General features: G+C 40.7%; 1 protein-coding gene across 1 annotated transcript in view; it reads right to left on the bottom strand.

The window, feature by feature from the left end:
* COL4A5 (collagen type IV alpha 5 chain) overlaps positions 1-14222 on the bottom strand; it is a gene marked incomplete at its 5' end in the record, with an annotated part of 54277 nt that overhangs the window by 23879 nt on the left and 16176 nt on the right. The window contains 17 exons of the mRNA XM_082289746.1: positions 1723-1836; positions 2484-2634; positions 2932-3029; positions 3600-3704; positions 3790-3882; positions 4545-4713; positions 5155-5346; positions 5575-5645; positions 6213-6305; positions 7519-7602; positions 8797-8970; positions 9577-9709; positions 10175-10216; positions 10395-10448; positions 10549-10593; positions 12781-12837; positions 12942-12995. Of these exons, the coding sequence (XP_082145872.1) occupies positions 1723-1836; positions 2484-2634; positions 2932-3029; positions 3600-3704; positions 3790-3882; positions 4545-4713; positions 5155-5346; positions 5575-5645; positions 6213-6305; positions 7519-7602; positions 8797-8970; positions 9577-9709; positions 10175-10216; positions 10395-10448; positions 10549-10593; positions 12781-12837; positions 12942-12995 (1729 nt within the window). The remainder of the gene's footprint in view (positions 1-1722; positions 1837-2483; positions 2635-2931; positions 3030-3599; positions 3705-3789; positions 3883-4544; positions 4714-5154; positions 5347-5574; positions 5646-6212; positions 6306-7518; positions 7603-8796; positions 8971-9576; positions 9710-10174; positions 10217-10394; positions 10449-10548; positions 10594-12780; positions 12838-12941; positions 12996-14222) is intronic.

The following is a 14222-nucleotide window of genomic DNA, read 5'->3' on the forward strand; positions in this document are numbered from 1 at the left end:
CACTGCTTTAAACTGTGGTGTCATGTGCCTGAAATGGCTTTTTTTGCAGAGAAAAAAAACCAGTACTAGATGATGGATAGGGGATACACATGTTCTGTGTTCAAGAGCTTTCTATCAGCAAGTAGAAAAAAAATGAGAACATAATATATAGGACAAACTCCATAACTAGAATGGTAAAGATATTTTTTCAAATAGAAATTAATTCTATTCTAATTTCTGGTCTTGAAAATGTAATCACATCATAATTAGAACAATATAGACAACACAGTAAATTCTAAAGTAATTTGTTACATATTCAAAAAAGGAAAAATGTTGAGCTTCTGCAAACTATTTGAATAAATGGTGGTGGAAAAGAAAGCAAATTTTGACAGGGACTTCCTTCCAAGAATTTTCCAAATTACCTGAAAAACAGAGTCCCAGAAACTGTATCCTAATGCTGCATAAGGAACAGAATCAAAACAGCCTAGTAAAACACATGAGGGATGGGAGAAGGGAATGTAAGGCATTCTGCACAAAACAGAGACAGAGCAGTGCCAAGGGAAATAAGGATTTCTCAAGCAGCACCTTCCAGCATGCACCAGATTTCAGAGCCCCATGCTGTTAGTAGCCACACTGATTAATCAGTACAGAAATGAAGAGTGAAAATAGAGGCATTTCAAATCCATCCACTCCAGTAATCATTGTGCATTTGTCAACATTGGTATTTTGCAGAATAAATCGGTGGTCACATGAAATCAAACCCTGGCCAGCACCAGAGGAGATGTTACAGGAAGACAAAAGAACATGCATTGGATGAAACATTCAAACCCACACTACTACAAACCTCCCTCACCCCAAAACCAGGCCTGTATTGCCCTTCTGTTTCAGTTTATCCTCCAGTGCAGCTCAGGACTCCACAGTCAGCACACCGAGCCAGGCACAGGACCCACTGCTACCCCAGGGAACCCCTGTGTGCCCTGTCCCAATCCCTTCTGTCCCTAGCTCCCAACACTGGGCACATTCCAGCCTTACTGGTGCCCTGACCACATGTTCCTTGCCCCACTCAGGAAGAACAGATTTAAACATGACCCACACTATGCATGTGAGCACAACTCGAGCTCCATGGGTCTACTTACTCAAGTGCTTGCCTACCTTCACGTTCAGCACTTTGCTGAATCTCAGCTCACAGTTCATAAAGATCTGAGTATGACCAACCAATCCATGACCCATGGTCTTAGAGCTGGCCATGATTTGTCAGCATGCATTGCAAACAATGCCAAGCCCAGTGCTGGCACACACATTCAAATAGTGTAGCTCACAAACATGCAACGCAAACATTCTACAGGCATGGCAGGAACTGGATGGGTTTGGAAGGGCTTTGGTACAAAGCATGCTCAAGACCACAGAAAGTGTTCTTATTGTGGTGACTGCCACATATTTGCAACATCAAGAGTTGGTGCACAGCAAGCCCATTCACTGAATGAAAGGGAAAAGGAATTTCCCTGAACAAACTTTATGAATAGAATGATGTGCATGCATGCACATGTACCCTTCTGTGCAGAGATGGAACAAGTTCATATCTTCATCAATCAGTCGTTTTAGACAAAGGCAACCAAACTCCCTTCAGAGACATATACCTAATTATCACAGTCTATCTATCTGTCTAGTTGGACCTTCAGCATCTTGTGTACCTGCTTGTATATGCCAGAAATAACCTGTGGGTACCATTCATGCAGGTTTTACCTGGGGGCCCAACAGGACCTGGAGGTCCTGGAGATCCAGGAGGTCCTTGACCACCAATGCCAGGGATGCCTGGTGGGCCTGGAAGTCCTGGTGGTCCACTTGGTCCAGGGTCACCTAAAAGAACACTCTTGTTTAGTTAAATACTGAACTCAGTTCAGAGACACTTGCTTTCAGAGCAGAGTGCCTGCACATTGTACTTGAAATCTCATTCTTGCATGCAAACAAACATTGATCTGACAGAAGAAAAAACTCACACTCCAGAGGCTATTTCTGAAAGCCAGGGATTTGTCCTCACTCATTGTGGACTGCATGAAGTTTATGTTTCTAGGCTACACGCACATATGTAGCTACACCCACATCAAATTCAAAAGATGCTCTCCTGCAAAGCAGGCATGCTGGGCAGGTCAGTACAGAGCATGGTCAAGAGCAAGGGTAAATTAATTGCTAACTCTGAGCATGTGGAAGCACAGTGCATCTAAATGACAATTATTCTATTGATAAAGTTTTACCCCCATATAAACATTATTTGCCTTTAGAACACAGACCTTCAGATACTGACCCACAGACTGGGATTTACTCCCTTGCCTGCCTTTTGAGAACACAATATTCCATTTACACAGGTGTGTCTGCTTTGGAAAAATTGATCCTGAAGTAATTGCTCTAAATTCAGCACTGCTTGTATTTAACTGCCATATGCCTCCCAGCACAGCTACATTTTTAAAAGTTCAGAAGGGAACAAAACAGGGGAGAGTTCTCAATACCTTTGGGCCCTGGAGTTCCATCAAAGCCTGCCCGGCCTGGGAGACCAGGGCTTCCTGGGAAGCCAGGATCACCTTTAGGTCCTTGAACTCCTTTTATGCCTGGGGGTCCTGGGGGCCCGGGTGGTCCTGGAACTCCAAATCCACGATCTCCCTATAACAAAAAAAAAAAAAAAAAAAAAAAAAAAAAAAAAAAAAAAAAAAAAAATTAAAAGGGGATTTTACTAAGTTTAGCCTCGCCTAAAAATGTTAAAAGTAACAAATTAAAAATGTCCACCATCTTGAAGTTCAATTTCTATTTTACTACACTCACTCAAAATGTCAAGGAGAATATTTTACTTCCCCACCATCAAAAGCTAAGAACAAGAGGTGAAATCCTGCTCACCATCTTCCCAGTGACACAGAAAAACCTCTAAGAAAGGGAAGTTTTATAGTAAACACAAGCACAGACCTTCTGTCCTGGGAAACCAGGTGGTCCAGGAGGTCCATCCAGACCAGGGCGACCTGGAGTTCCTGGAGCTCCAGGTGGGCCTGGAGTCCCTGGGAAACCTACACACAACATAAAGATTAGGGCAGCAGAAAAGACACCAGAAAGCATTAGAACAACTCCTCCAGACATGCCTAAGGCCCATGAAAAGAAGTTCTGTGCTAGCTTAAGCATACTTGAGGGGTACCCATTCAGCTGAGAGAACTTCTGAGCAGTCAATCTTTGCCACAAAGGGTCTCTGGGACTCTGAGAGGGAGCACTCCCCATGCCATGAGCTTTTACAAAAATCACAAGCAGTTCACATCAGAAACATTAACATCTTGAGGCAGCATTTGGAGATCCTTTATTGATCCAAGCTCATTTCCCGAAGTTTTACCCACTTTTGTGTTGTTGGTTTACTGAAGAATGTAAACTACTGAGAAGGAGCAGGACAGTGAATAGAGTAATAAGAGCTCCTCAGTTTTTTCTTCTGATATTTCTGAAACTGTTTTAAAGGTGTATAGATTTAAGACAAACATTTTTTAAAGGATTCTAGAGACAGAAATCAACTCACTAGTAAAAAGTGAAGAGACACCACCCCTTATGTCTCCTCTTCCAGCCAGTACAACACAGTAACATGGCAGTAAACATACCCTTTGGGCCTGGTGGACCTGGAAGTCCAATGCCAGGAATACCTGGCTCTCCCTTTGCACCTGGGATGCCGGGTAAACCACGCTGACCTGGCTGACCAGGATCTCCTATAAAAAGGAGAACATCAAATAGTTATCCAGAATCAGAATAAAAAGCTCTTGGAATTCCCTGGGTATCTAGCTGCTGCTTTACCTGGAAGACCTGGATCACCATTTCTTCCTGGAGGACCAGGGGGACCAGGAACTCCTGGTTCTGTAATAGTCTGGCCAGGGTCACCTTTTGGACCTAAAACCAAAAAGTAGAAATATGAATCACTCGGTAGGAGTTGCTTTTCTGTTTTTCTTTCAGCAGAAAAAGTTGCCAGTCCCATCCCCAGCTTACAAAGAACTCAGACACCAACAACACTTTATTCAATAGGTTCTCCAGTCCCAAGCCCCACACAGCACTGAGAGGCTCAGAAGCCCTGTTCAATGTTCAGACAGTTTTTCTGAACTGTTATTTTTTAATAGCTTCATCCTAGGTACCCTCATGTGAATAGGATTTTCCATAGCTGACCCCAGCACAACTTGATTAGGATCTGTGTAGTTGACAAGAAAGTAACAAAAGCTAACTTGTTCAAAGCAACCCCTTTTTTCCCAAACCTGTTGTAGCTGCAGTATGGGCAAGCACACAATGGTAGTTACAGTGCATTTCCACTGGAGTCAGTGAGGAAGGAAAAGCTTCCCTGGAGGTCAGAGCAGAAGGTGAGGCATGTGCCTAAAGTGACATGGCACAAATGCTGCTCTCCCTGTCGTTCTGCGAGGATGCTCAGTAAGGGAGCTCACAAATACCAGATTCCTCTAGGAAAAGCTTAAAAGCAGCATTGTGTTCTGAGAACTACCTGGGAGCAAAAGGGGCAAAGCTTGATTTTGCAGCATTTGCTCAATAGCACACAAAGACCAACTCACCTGGAACACCAGGAGGCCCTGGACGGCCGGATACACCTTGGATGCCCTTTTCACCAGGTGAGCCTTGTGGACCAAAACCAGGAGGTCCAGGAAGCCCTTTTTCTCCAGGAAGACCTGGTATTCCTGGATCACCTGGAATACCCATTTCTCCTTTGAATGCAACACTGCCCTGAAAATAGAAAGAGCAGGATGGGAAAGATCATGTATTTACTATCAAAAAAATAAACTGTTTCATTGCTTCTGCTTTGAAAGTCTGGCAGTTTCCATCCTGCCAGCTCTCATTAGCTGCCTACATCTTGCTAACATGGTAGAGAGCAGACCCAAACCTGGCTACTTTAGTTCCTCCCAGTACATAGGTGAAATGTAGACAATAGCAGAAGGGACCCTCTGACACTGCCCAAGAGAAGCCTCAGCTTATTTCTAGAACACTGACAGACTCAGGAGGTACCTCAGTGTATCATCACTAGATTGGCATCTACCAAAGAGAAATCCTGCCTTATCACATACAGAGAAAGTGTATTTGCCAGTTCTCTTATCTGCACTATGTCAAATGCATGCAGGACTTCCCAAAACATCTATCCAGTCAAAGACAGCCTAAAATGGAACTCACAGGTTCCCCCTTAGGGCCAGGCAAACCTGGCAGTCCATCTCGTCCAGGAGTGCCATCTATGCCAGGGAGACCTGGAGGTCCTGGGAAGCCAGGGTCTCCTTTGTCACCTTTCATTCTTGGAGAAGTCAGGACATCCCCTGGGTCTCCTTTAGGACCAGGTCTGCCAGGAGCACCTGGGGTGCCTGGGAAGCCCTGAGGGGTAAAAAAAAAAAAAAAAAAAAAGAAAAGAAAAAAGGTATTTTAGTTTTTCTTTCACTTCCTCTCTGAGTTTGGAACAATATAAGAATCATGCATTCAAGGTAGTTATGGACAAAAAATACATATTAGATGAAAAAACTAAAGCTATTGTTTACAGATCTACCAATCATGCAAGACAAATGAGATACTCTTTTCCCACCAGAACATAACACCACCACTTACTGGTGGCCCTACAAGGCCAGTTAATCCAGGAAGCCCCTTTTCACCTTTTGGTCCAGGAAAACCAGGAGAACCTGAGTAGTGCAGAAAAACATAAAAGAAAAACATAAATCTGGAGAGGCTACAATATCGAGCATGCTGTTTCATTGATAACTCAGTTGTTTTAAAGCCAGACAAAGTTTACTCTGGGTTTTTTTTTTGAGAGCTTCATTTTATTTGAGCAGAAAAAAATTTGCAACTCTAAGTTGAACCAGTAGTGTCAAAAAACATCATGCTTTTAAAAAGCTCCTCCATTATTCCAGGAATAGCAGTAGTAGAAGTTAATTTTTCTCTCTCAGTTAAATCTACAGCAGACCCTAAAGCTTCAATATGCAGAATGCTTGCAAGGCTGTCTTTGAACAGAGAAATATTTTTCAAAGACTAGATTTTCAAAGAATGAGTGTTTGTTTTACACATGCCCAGCTTTTTTCTTTCCCACCGTGCAAAATACAACATGTACCAACTCTGCACTGGAGCTGACAACTGCACATTTGAACTTGTACACAGTACACAGATATATTGTTACCATTGTACACAGTACCCCGACAGAAAAGTGACTTTATGGAATATATTAAGCAAACCAGTGAAGACTCCAGCCCTACCTGGACTACCTGGAGGTCCTGGTGGTCCTCTCTCCCCAGGAGGCCCAGTTACCCCAGTTCCTATGCAGTTGAAGCACGTGTCTCCTCGATCACCTAAAAAGATTTGCATTCAAAAAGCACACTTGAGCATCAGGTTTTAGAAAATATCAAAAGAATTCAGCACAACAGCAACTGTTTTCTTGCTATTGGTCTATAATACCAGGTCCAAAGCGACTACTTCAAGTAACTATTGCTTAAATATTAGAAGCGTCCCCCCTGCAAGTTAAACTGAAGCTTTTTGGTGGCTAGGAGTCAGACAACCAATATCAGATATGATTAGAATGTATTTATGACAGTGCAAAATAACTAAAACAAAAAAAATGCTTTCAATAATAGAAAATAAAACCATGGACCTTTTTTTCCTCAGCAAAGTGTCCTCTTTTAAAGTAGGTACTTGACACTTCTAACTACAACTCTAAACCACAGATATCAAAATCCCAAACTTAATTAAACTCCCAGAGTGCAGAAAAAAAACTGGGAATGTTTCATTGATTTGACAATAGCCTAAATGTATTTCTTTAAAAAAAAAGATTGGTTTCAAGAAGCTTAGGAATTTCCTTCACATACAGACTTATCTGACATTCATCAGTGTGATATTTGAGCACTTTATTTAGGTTAATGAATTAATCCTTACAATCTCCATGAGAAAAAACATTTCTCTTTGAAGTGAATGCAAAATTAAGTGAGATGCCTAAAGTCATTTATGATGTCCATGGTTGAGCTAGGAAAAGATTCTCACTTACCCATATCAGCATCCTCATTGCGAGGTTGTCTTTTTGGAAACAAGGATATATATTAAATATAACTTTCTTTTGCTTAGCAAACAAACAAACTCACTGCAGATTGACCAACTCAAATTAGGAGTCTTGTATTTATAATTTCAATGCTGCTTTCGATAAAAAAATGTCAAATTCATTAATGAACTGTAAAACATTTTCACACAGACTTGGCCAGTGCTGTTACAAAGCACCCAGTTTCTATCTGTCTGGGAAATACTCATAAACCTCAAGTTCCATTTTACTTTATTCAAGATCCATGCTAGGCATTGGTTGTATCTTTAATCACTCAGACTCCTGTGCTTTAATATCACATGAAGGAGTATCCTACACCCAAAGAAAACAGCTTTTTTACTCAGAGACATAAAATATCTGCACTCAACCCTACTGGGAAGGGGCACTGTTAATCCTTATTTAATGCAGGCTTTGCATTTTTTAACAAGCTTCAAAAAAAAAGGAGAAAAATAGAAAATATAGCCATGACACTGTACCTTTTTGGCCTCGCTCCCCCGTAAAACCTTGTTGTCCTGGAATTCCTGGAGGACCTGGTGGCCCCTGCTCACATAACCCTTCCCCTAAGCAAAATCAGGAGAGGTTTAATGAGCTATTTGTGTTAGACTGACAGCAGCACCAAATACATGTATTCAGTACAAAAATATATTTGTGTGGATATTCTAATACACTCGCATAATCACAGACCAAATGTTTTGGCAATTCAGACAGGACTGCTGGCGAAAACCCACACATGTAATTCAATCTCAAAAGGAAACAGTAATATTACACAACAATCATCAACTCTTCACAGCCCCAACCATCTCCCACTGCTTCCCACAGCCTACACACTTCCATCTCCACATTACATTCTGATATTCAGCCTCATATCATAAAAACATGCCTATGAATCATCATCAGGGCAAGGGCACTTCAGATGCCAATGCCATCTAGACACTAAATTCCTCCCTGAACCATGTTAGCCCCTGTCCACTAGAACTTTCCATTCTTACATTCCATCTGCCATTCCCTACACTCCCCTTACACCAAAAAAGGAGCTAAGAGCTTTCATCCAAAGTGTCCACTCCCAAGGTAACTTCATGTGGTCTACACACCAGAATACTTATGAAACTGGAATTCTGTGAAAAATTACACCTTTGACTCTCCTGCTATCACAACTCTTAGACGGAAACAGTCTTTCCAAGCATTTATTAGATCATATCATGAAAGCTGAATTTACTCAAGCCAGTGTCCAAGTGGTTACCTCCTGCTTTATGCCCAAATTTTAATATAACTGTCATTAGTTGAATTAAATAGGATGTAACATAAAATGGAAATACACTTAATTTTGTACATCCCTGCCAAACGTGCTAGACCCTGGAGAAATGTCATTATTGTGTGAGTTAGCACAAAGGTCCCTCAGGTCTGAAAAGATTCTTGTCTTCTGGTCTAGCTGAATCTCACACAAGTTCACAGCAGGGCTCACTTGAAGTAGGAAAGAGGCATGATAAAGCCAGACTGCAACTCACACTACTGAATTCCCAAATTCTGTAACTGTCCTTAAGCCTTAAGTTCTCCTACAGATGTCTTGATTTGCAATGGGAGCAACCTGGAGAATGTATACAAACAGAATCGCATGGACTTCAGCTGCTGATAAACTACATCTTTGGAGGTGGAATTAAAAAAACCCAAACAAACAAACCACAGAAACCCAAACCAAAACAAATGTCAAAGCTGTTTAGTCTCTTCTACTTGCTGCCTATGTGATCATCACTTACCAGGAGCAACAGATGGTGCAGGTGGTCCTGGGGGACCTGGTGGTCCTGGAGGTCCTCGTGGTCCCTCAACTCCCGGTTGCCCAGGTATAGAAACCCCAGGTAAACCTGGATCTCCCTTCTGTCCTCTCTCACCAGGTAAGCCAGGTGGGCCAGGAGGTCCAACAGTAGTGATCCCTAAGATGGGAAGGACTTAGTTCCTTGCTAGCTTAAAGGTTTACATCACATTTTTGCAAGGATAACAATGATTCACATTTTACATTTTTAGAGATGTTTGTTTGAAAAATTGACTCAATACTCAACAACTAAGTTTATGATGGAAAAAAAAAAACCAAACCCACAGCACTAATGAAAGGAAGTATTGATGAGACAAAAGAACATATACAAGCTGTAACATTAGAATGATAATGTTCCTCTATGTGCTTATATAAGGCACATACAGGTGTCACAGTTCACTCCCACTGTAGACTCAGATCAGCTCCCACCAGACTTGTCGTACACAAAACTTTCTCTGTGCAATGCAAAGGATAATGTATCTTATAGGTATGTGATATGACATAAATTGCCCCCAGGGGCATTAAGAGAGTATCTGATTAGCATCCTCAGTTCACCACAGCAAGGGCAATGAATGTTCATAATTCCTCTCATTATCCCCATAAGTTCAAGACCTCCCTTCAAGCTCAAAGGTGGCTCTAAATATTCTGCCTTCTGTTAGAAGGAGTGTGTAAAGACTGTGAAGCCAGTCAGACATTTGAGCATACAATTTAAAACTTGCACTCCTACCTGGAGATCCTGGCAAGCCAGGTGGGCCTGGCCTACCAGAGAATCCACGCTCCCCTTTGGCTCCTGGAAGTCCTGGCAATCCTTTGCTACCTTTTGGTCCCACTGTTGCATCAATGCCTGGTCTTGGAACAACCTGTAAATGTTTCATGCTCATGTGAAACTACTTGCCAAGAAAAGAGTCATTGGAACCGTAAAGACATGTGAGGAAGGAGAAGTTCAACATACTTTGAACCTTATGCCAATGACAGGATGCTTTCCCCACTCCACTGAATTACCAGGGAAAATTCCAGTAAAGAGCACTCCCCAATAGGAAGCTGTTTGCCTGCCAAGCCAACACAGTTACAACAGGCTTCAGTGAGGCTGACTCAGTCCTGCTAGTCTGAGGTTATAGTCTAGCCTGTGTTTGTGACCTAGCAAATCCCAGAGCACAGAACTGATCTTGAAAGAAGGAAACCATTGTTTCTGTCAGTGTATATATAAAAATTTTACTGGTGCTGTTGGTGTTGTACCTGGAGATAGGACACTCAGTCAGCCAAGATCTACAATGAAACAACACCATAAACCAAATGCAGAAAAAAATAAAGGATCGGCAACTTACAATTCCAGGAGGACCAGGGGGACCCATGTCACCTTTTTCACCCTAGCAATGAAATTAAGAGCATTTTTGATACTATGCAGCAGTACATAAACAAGTTATTGCAAATATTCCTCAACACTGTAATAGCAGAGGCAATGCAATTACTACTCAGGCAGAACTGAACTCAGTAATGGCAAATTTTCAATCTATTACAGCAATAATGACAAAAATCCTGGCATACCTTTTCACCATCTCTTCCTGGAGCACCATTTATTCCAGGCCCACCAGGTAAACCCTTCAAGAAAAGGGAGATATAATCACACTCTCATCTTTTCCATATCAGAAGAAAAGCTTATAAAGAGCTTGCTTAGACTAAAAATGTATGAATTACTCACATCCCTACCAGGTTGACCAGGTTCTCCATCTTTGCCAGGCTTTCCCTTCAAAGACAAATATGCATTGAAATAAAATGCTTCAGTGGTAAAGAATTCTTGTGGAAATTATGTTACTTGTTTCCTATTTTTCAATAGACCCAACTGTATCTAGAATGCAGTCCTTGGGACAAACTCATCAAAGACATCAACCATAACCAATAGAATTACCTAAACTGAAGTTATAATTTTGAAAACCTGAGCACAAAACCATGACAAGTCTCAGAGAAATGCTGGGTGAATACAGCACAAGATGATCTCCAGTTAACTACTGCTGATTCATTGTGTTTACTACTCCTATTTTTACATTAGAGAAATCCTTTATTTGGAAAACAGATCCTAACTCCCTAAATACTAGAACACTGTACTTAATTAGGAAATCAGTGTGACTAGTGAAACTAAATAAAAACTTCATGTTTGAATTTTAACTTTCCTTTAAATCTACAAAATTTTCTCCTTAGTATCAATGAAAATACAAGATGAAGTTCTGCTCAAAGAAGTCACTTCTAAAAAACGTTATTATTGCTGAACAGATTTGTCGTTGCTGCAATGAAAGCAGGGCAAGCTCCACTTTGTTCCACTTTGACCATTCACTGGGCAGACAAATGGCACTTTATTGTCAGAGTTACAGAAGCTGTGTCTGGGGGTGCCTGCTGGAACAGAACTAGAGCAGGTGATTGAGCTTCACCTAGTGAATCTTCCTCAGTGCCAAGATCAGCTCTCAGTCACTGAGAAGTTGATAATAAGACCTCACAGATTTAGTGAATCAGAGAATAATGTGATTTGTGAAGTTTGTATTTACTAGTGATGAGTTCTAACTCTCAAAACTGAGGTTTTAAGATTTCCTGTGAACATGCAGAGCTATCTGTTTGAATACATACACTGACATTTTAAAAGAGTATATCTGAAATGGCTTTGAGCCGCACAGAATCCTATGGAGCACTAAAATGCAACTTTAAAGTAACTTAATAGCTAAACTGCACTTCCAAGTATGCAACATGCCCAGATTCAAAGTAATAAAACCAAACAAAAATATTAGTAAACAAACTTTTGGCAAAAGGCATCTGACATATCCCTTCAGGACTTTTCTCCTTTTAGATCTTTGCAAATTTATGTGGTTCCCATTTACTTTTGTAGAGAGAAGCAACAATTCAAAACCCACTCAAAATATAATGAGACTTTTGGCTTGGTAAATCTGCTTGTTATGTTCTTTAAAAGAGACAAATCAAAGCCCTTCTATAAATCTCAGCAACTAAAAAGGATTTTATCTTGAGTACCAAACATTTGTTTCCACTGTATTTATTTCCTATGGAAATTGGAAAACCTATCACCAGCATGTTTCTAAACAGTGTTTATACATTGTCCAATTAACCTGAGCAGGACTTAAAAGGGGTCCATTTTGTTGATGAAACTATGCATTCAGAAGTTGTGGAAGTGAAGATACAGAATGTTTTGAGCTGGTTACAGCTCCTCTTTTCTTTGCTGGTCCAGCCCATGTTATTTTTATCCTATTTCTTAGCACTTCTATGATCTTTCTCAGCTTTTCTGAGCTGTGATATCCAAGTATGTTTAAATTCCAGGATTGATTTAAGTCTGGTCAGGAACAGAGACTCCTGCTATCCCTTGATAAAGCTATCCCAACTCGTGCCCTCCCCAGATAGCACATAAAGGCAGTCTCTTGGGAGGTGACAAATGGACTTTCAGTTTTAACAGTGTTCAGAGACTTGGTTTTGTGACTCACCTCAGCAAACCCACTGAGAATGAATTTACATATACCAGGTTATATACACCAATTATTATATACACCGATCTCAGGCTGCTTGGCAACCCAGTACATAGCAAACTGAATGAAGACCCTTACTAAAAGGAAACAGAAAGCTGCTGCTTCAGACAAGCAGTCCATAAACTTTGAAGGTCTTCACATGTTAACCTGATAACATAATCCAAACTATTTTCTCCTGCCCCCCAAACAAAGATCTACATGTAGATAATTCTATGAGAAATCACTGAGAGAGCCATAGCTAGAAGCACAGTCATGACCCCTGTGCATCATCTATGAGTTTGCCAGGTTACAAGGAGAAAAAAAAGCAGTCTCTTACCCAGAGGCTGATGGCCCCAACTGAATTCAACATTTGCTTAATTGTCAACAATAACACTGAATGGAAAGATAAGTGTTTGGTTAAACAGACTACTTACTCTTTTGCCTGGTTCTCCTTGCTCACCTTTTTCACCTTTTATGCCACCGGGAAGACCCTGGACACACAAATGTCATCTTAAACTGGGCCCACAAGCCAAAGTAGAATGAAGTTACAGTTCTGATACAGATGCAACAAAATAGAACTAAGAGTTCTACTCACAGGAGGGCCTGGTGGCCCAGGAAGTCCTGGTGGGCCTGGATCACCTGGAATACCCTGTCATGCATGAGCAAAGAAAAAGAGGATTAAAGCCTCCATCACTCCCTAGAAGCTCAGTTGATTTTTTTTCTTAAATAGAATTTTTTTTTTGCTGTCATTTACATTCCAAGTTATAAACGACCATATTTATTCTTCTCTTGTGTGGAATTTCAAGTGCATCTATAAATTTTATTTACTGCTCATCCTGTTTATTTAGATGATTCACTCCACTAAAAACACAACTGCCTCCTGAGTGCACTGCAGCAACTGGTTTGGTGGCCTGCAGCTGCTATCCAATAATAAAGAGAAGAAAGAAAAAAAGGAAGAAAGAACAAACAAATGCCAGATCCTGCTGAAATTACATGAGCAACAGTCATTAGGTTACTGGTAATTGCTGAAATTGAGAGGCCATCAGGATCAAAGCATTTGTCAGAAAACTGTCACAGGATCATTGTGTTAAAAAGTTCTTGTTCTATTTGGTCTTGTTACACCTTTGTACAAGTTATTACATCTTTTGACCATTAACATAAAGAAAAGTTACAGGCTACTGAATCTGCCAAAAGTTTCTGTGCAGTTGCCATTATTTTCTTGGAGTCACCCCAGACTTTTACAAGCCCATCTATATGCTTGATTTTAGTGAGAGATCATAGGTGGAGGCACACACCAGAACTCTATGTGCATTTCACCAAAAAGTAAGTGTAACATTGACATTTTTTACCAATTGCGTACTACCGAGTATAAACTTAACTGAAAATAAAAACAAATTTGCAAACTTAGAAATCATTATAAATGTTGGTCAAAGGCAATGCACTCAGAATGTTTATAATTCTTAGTGCTTTAAAAGGATTGTAGGTAGAATGCTTTCACTTTGTACACTTACATAAATTAGTGCAAGTATAATTAGTCCTTCAGGAATCCCTGATGACAGAAGCAAATTACTCTGACCCCAATAAAATCAGATGAATTTTTGCTTCAGCGACAGTGTGGTCAAAATGTCACCTTGTATTTTCTCTGAATTATAAAGACACACAGTGCTGCTCTTTCTGTCCTATTACCCAGTTACAGACAAAACCAGAGACCTTTCTAGGATGACTGTGCACTGCAAGTGTACACCAGCACATAGTTCTAGTTAATGCCTTAGTGGTGCAAGGGTAACAAATGGTTTTGATTAAGATGAAGGGCAGAATTGCCCTACACCCCACTAAAATAAAATACTGGTGTGTCCTAAAGCTTTCTTCTCTGACA

This window comes from Coloeus monedula, assembly GCF_965178545.1.
Source record: "Coloeus monedula genome assembly, chromosome: 12".
NCBI lineage: Eukaryota > Metazoa > Chordata > Aves > Passeriformes > Corvidae > Coloeus > Coloeus monedula.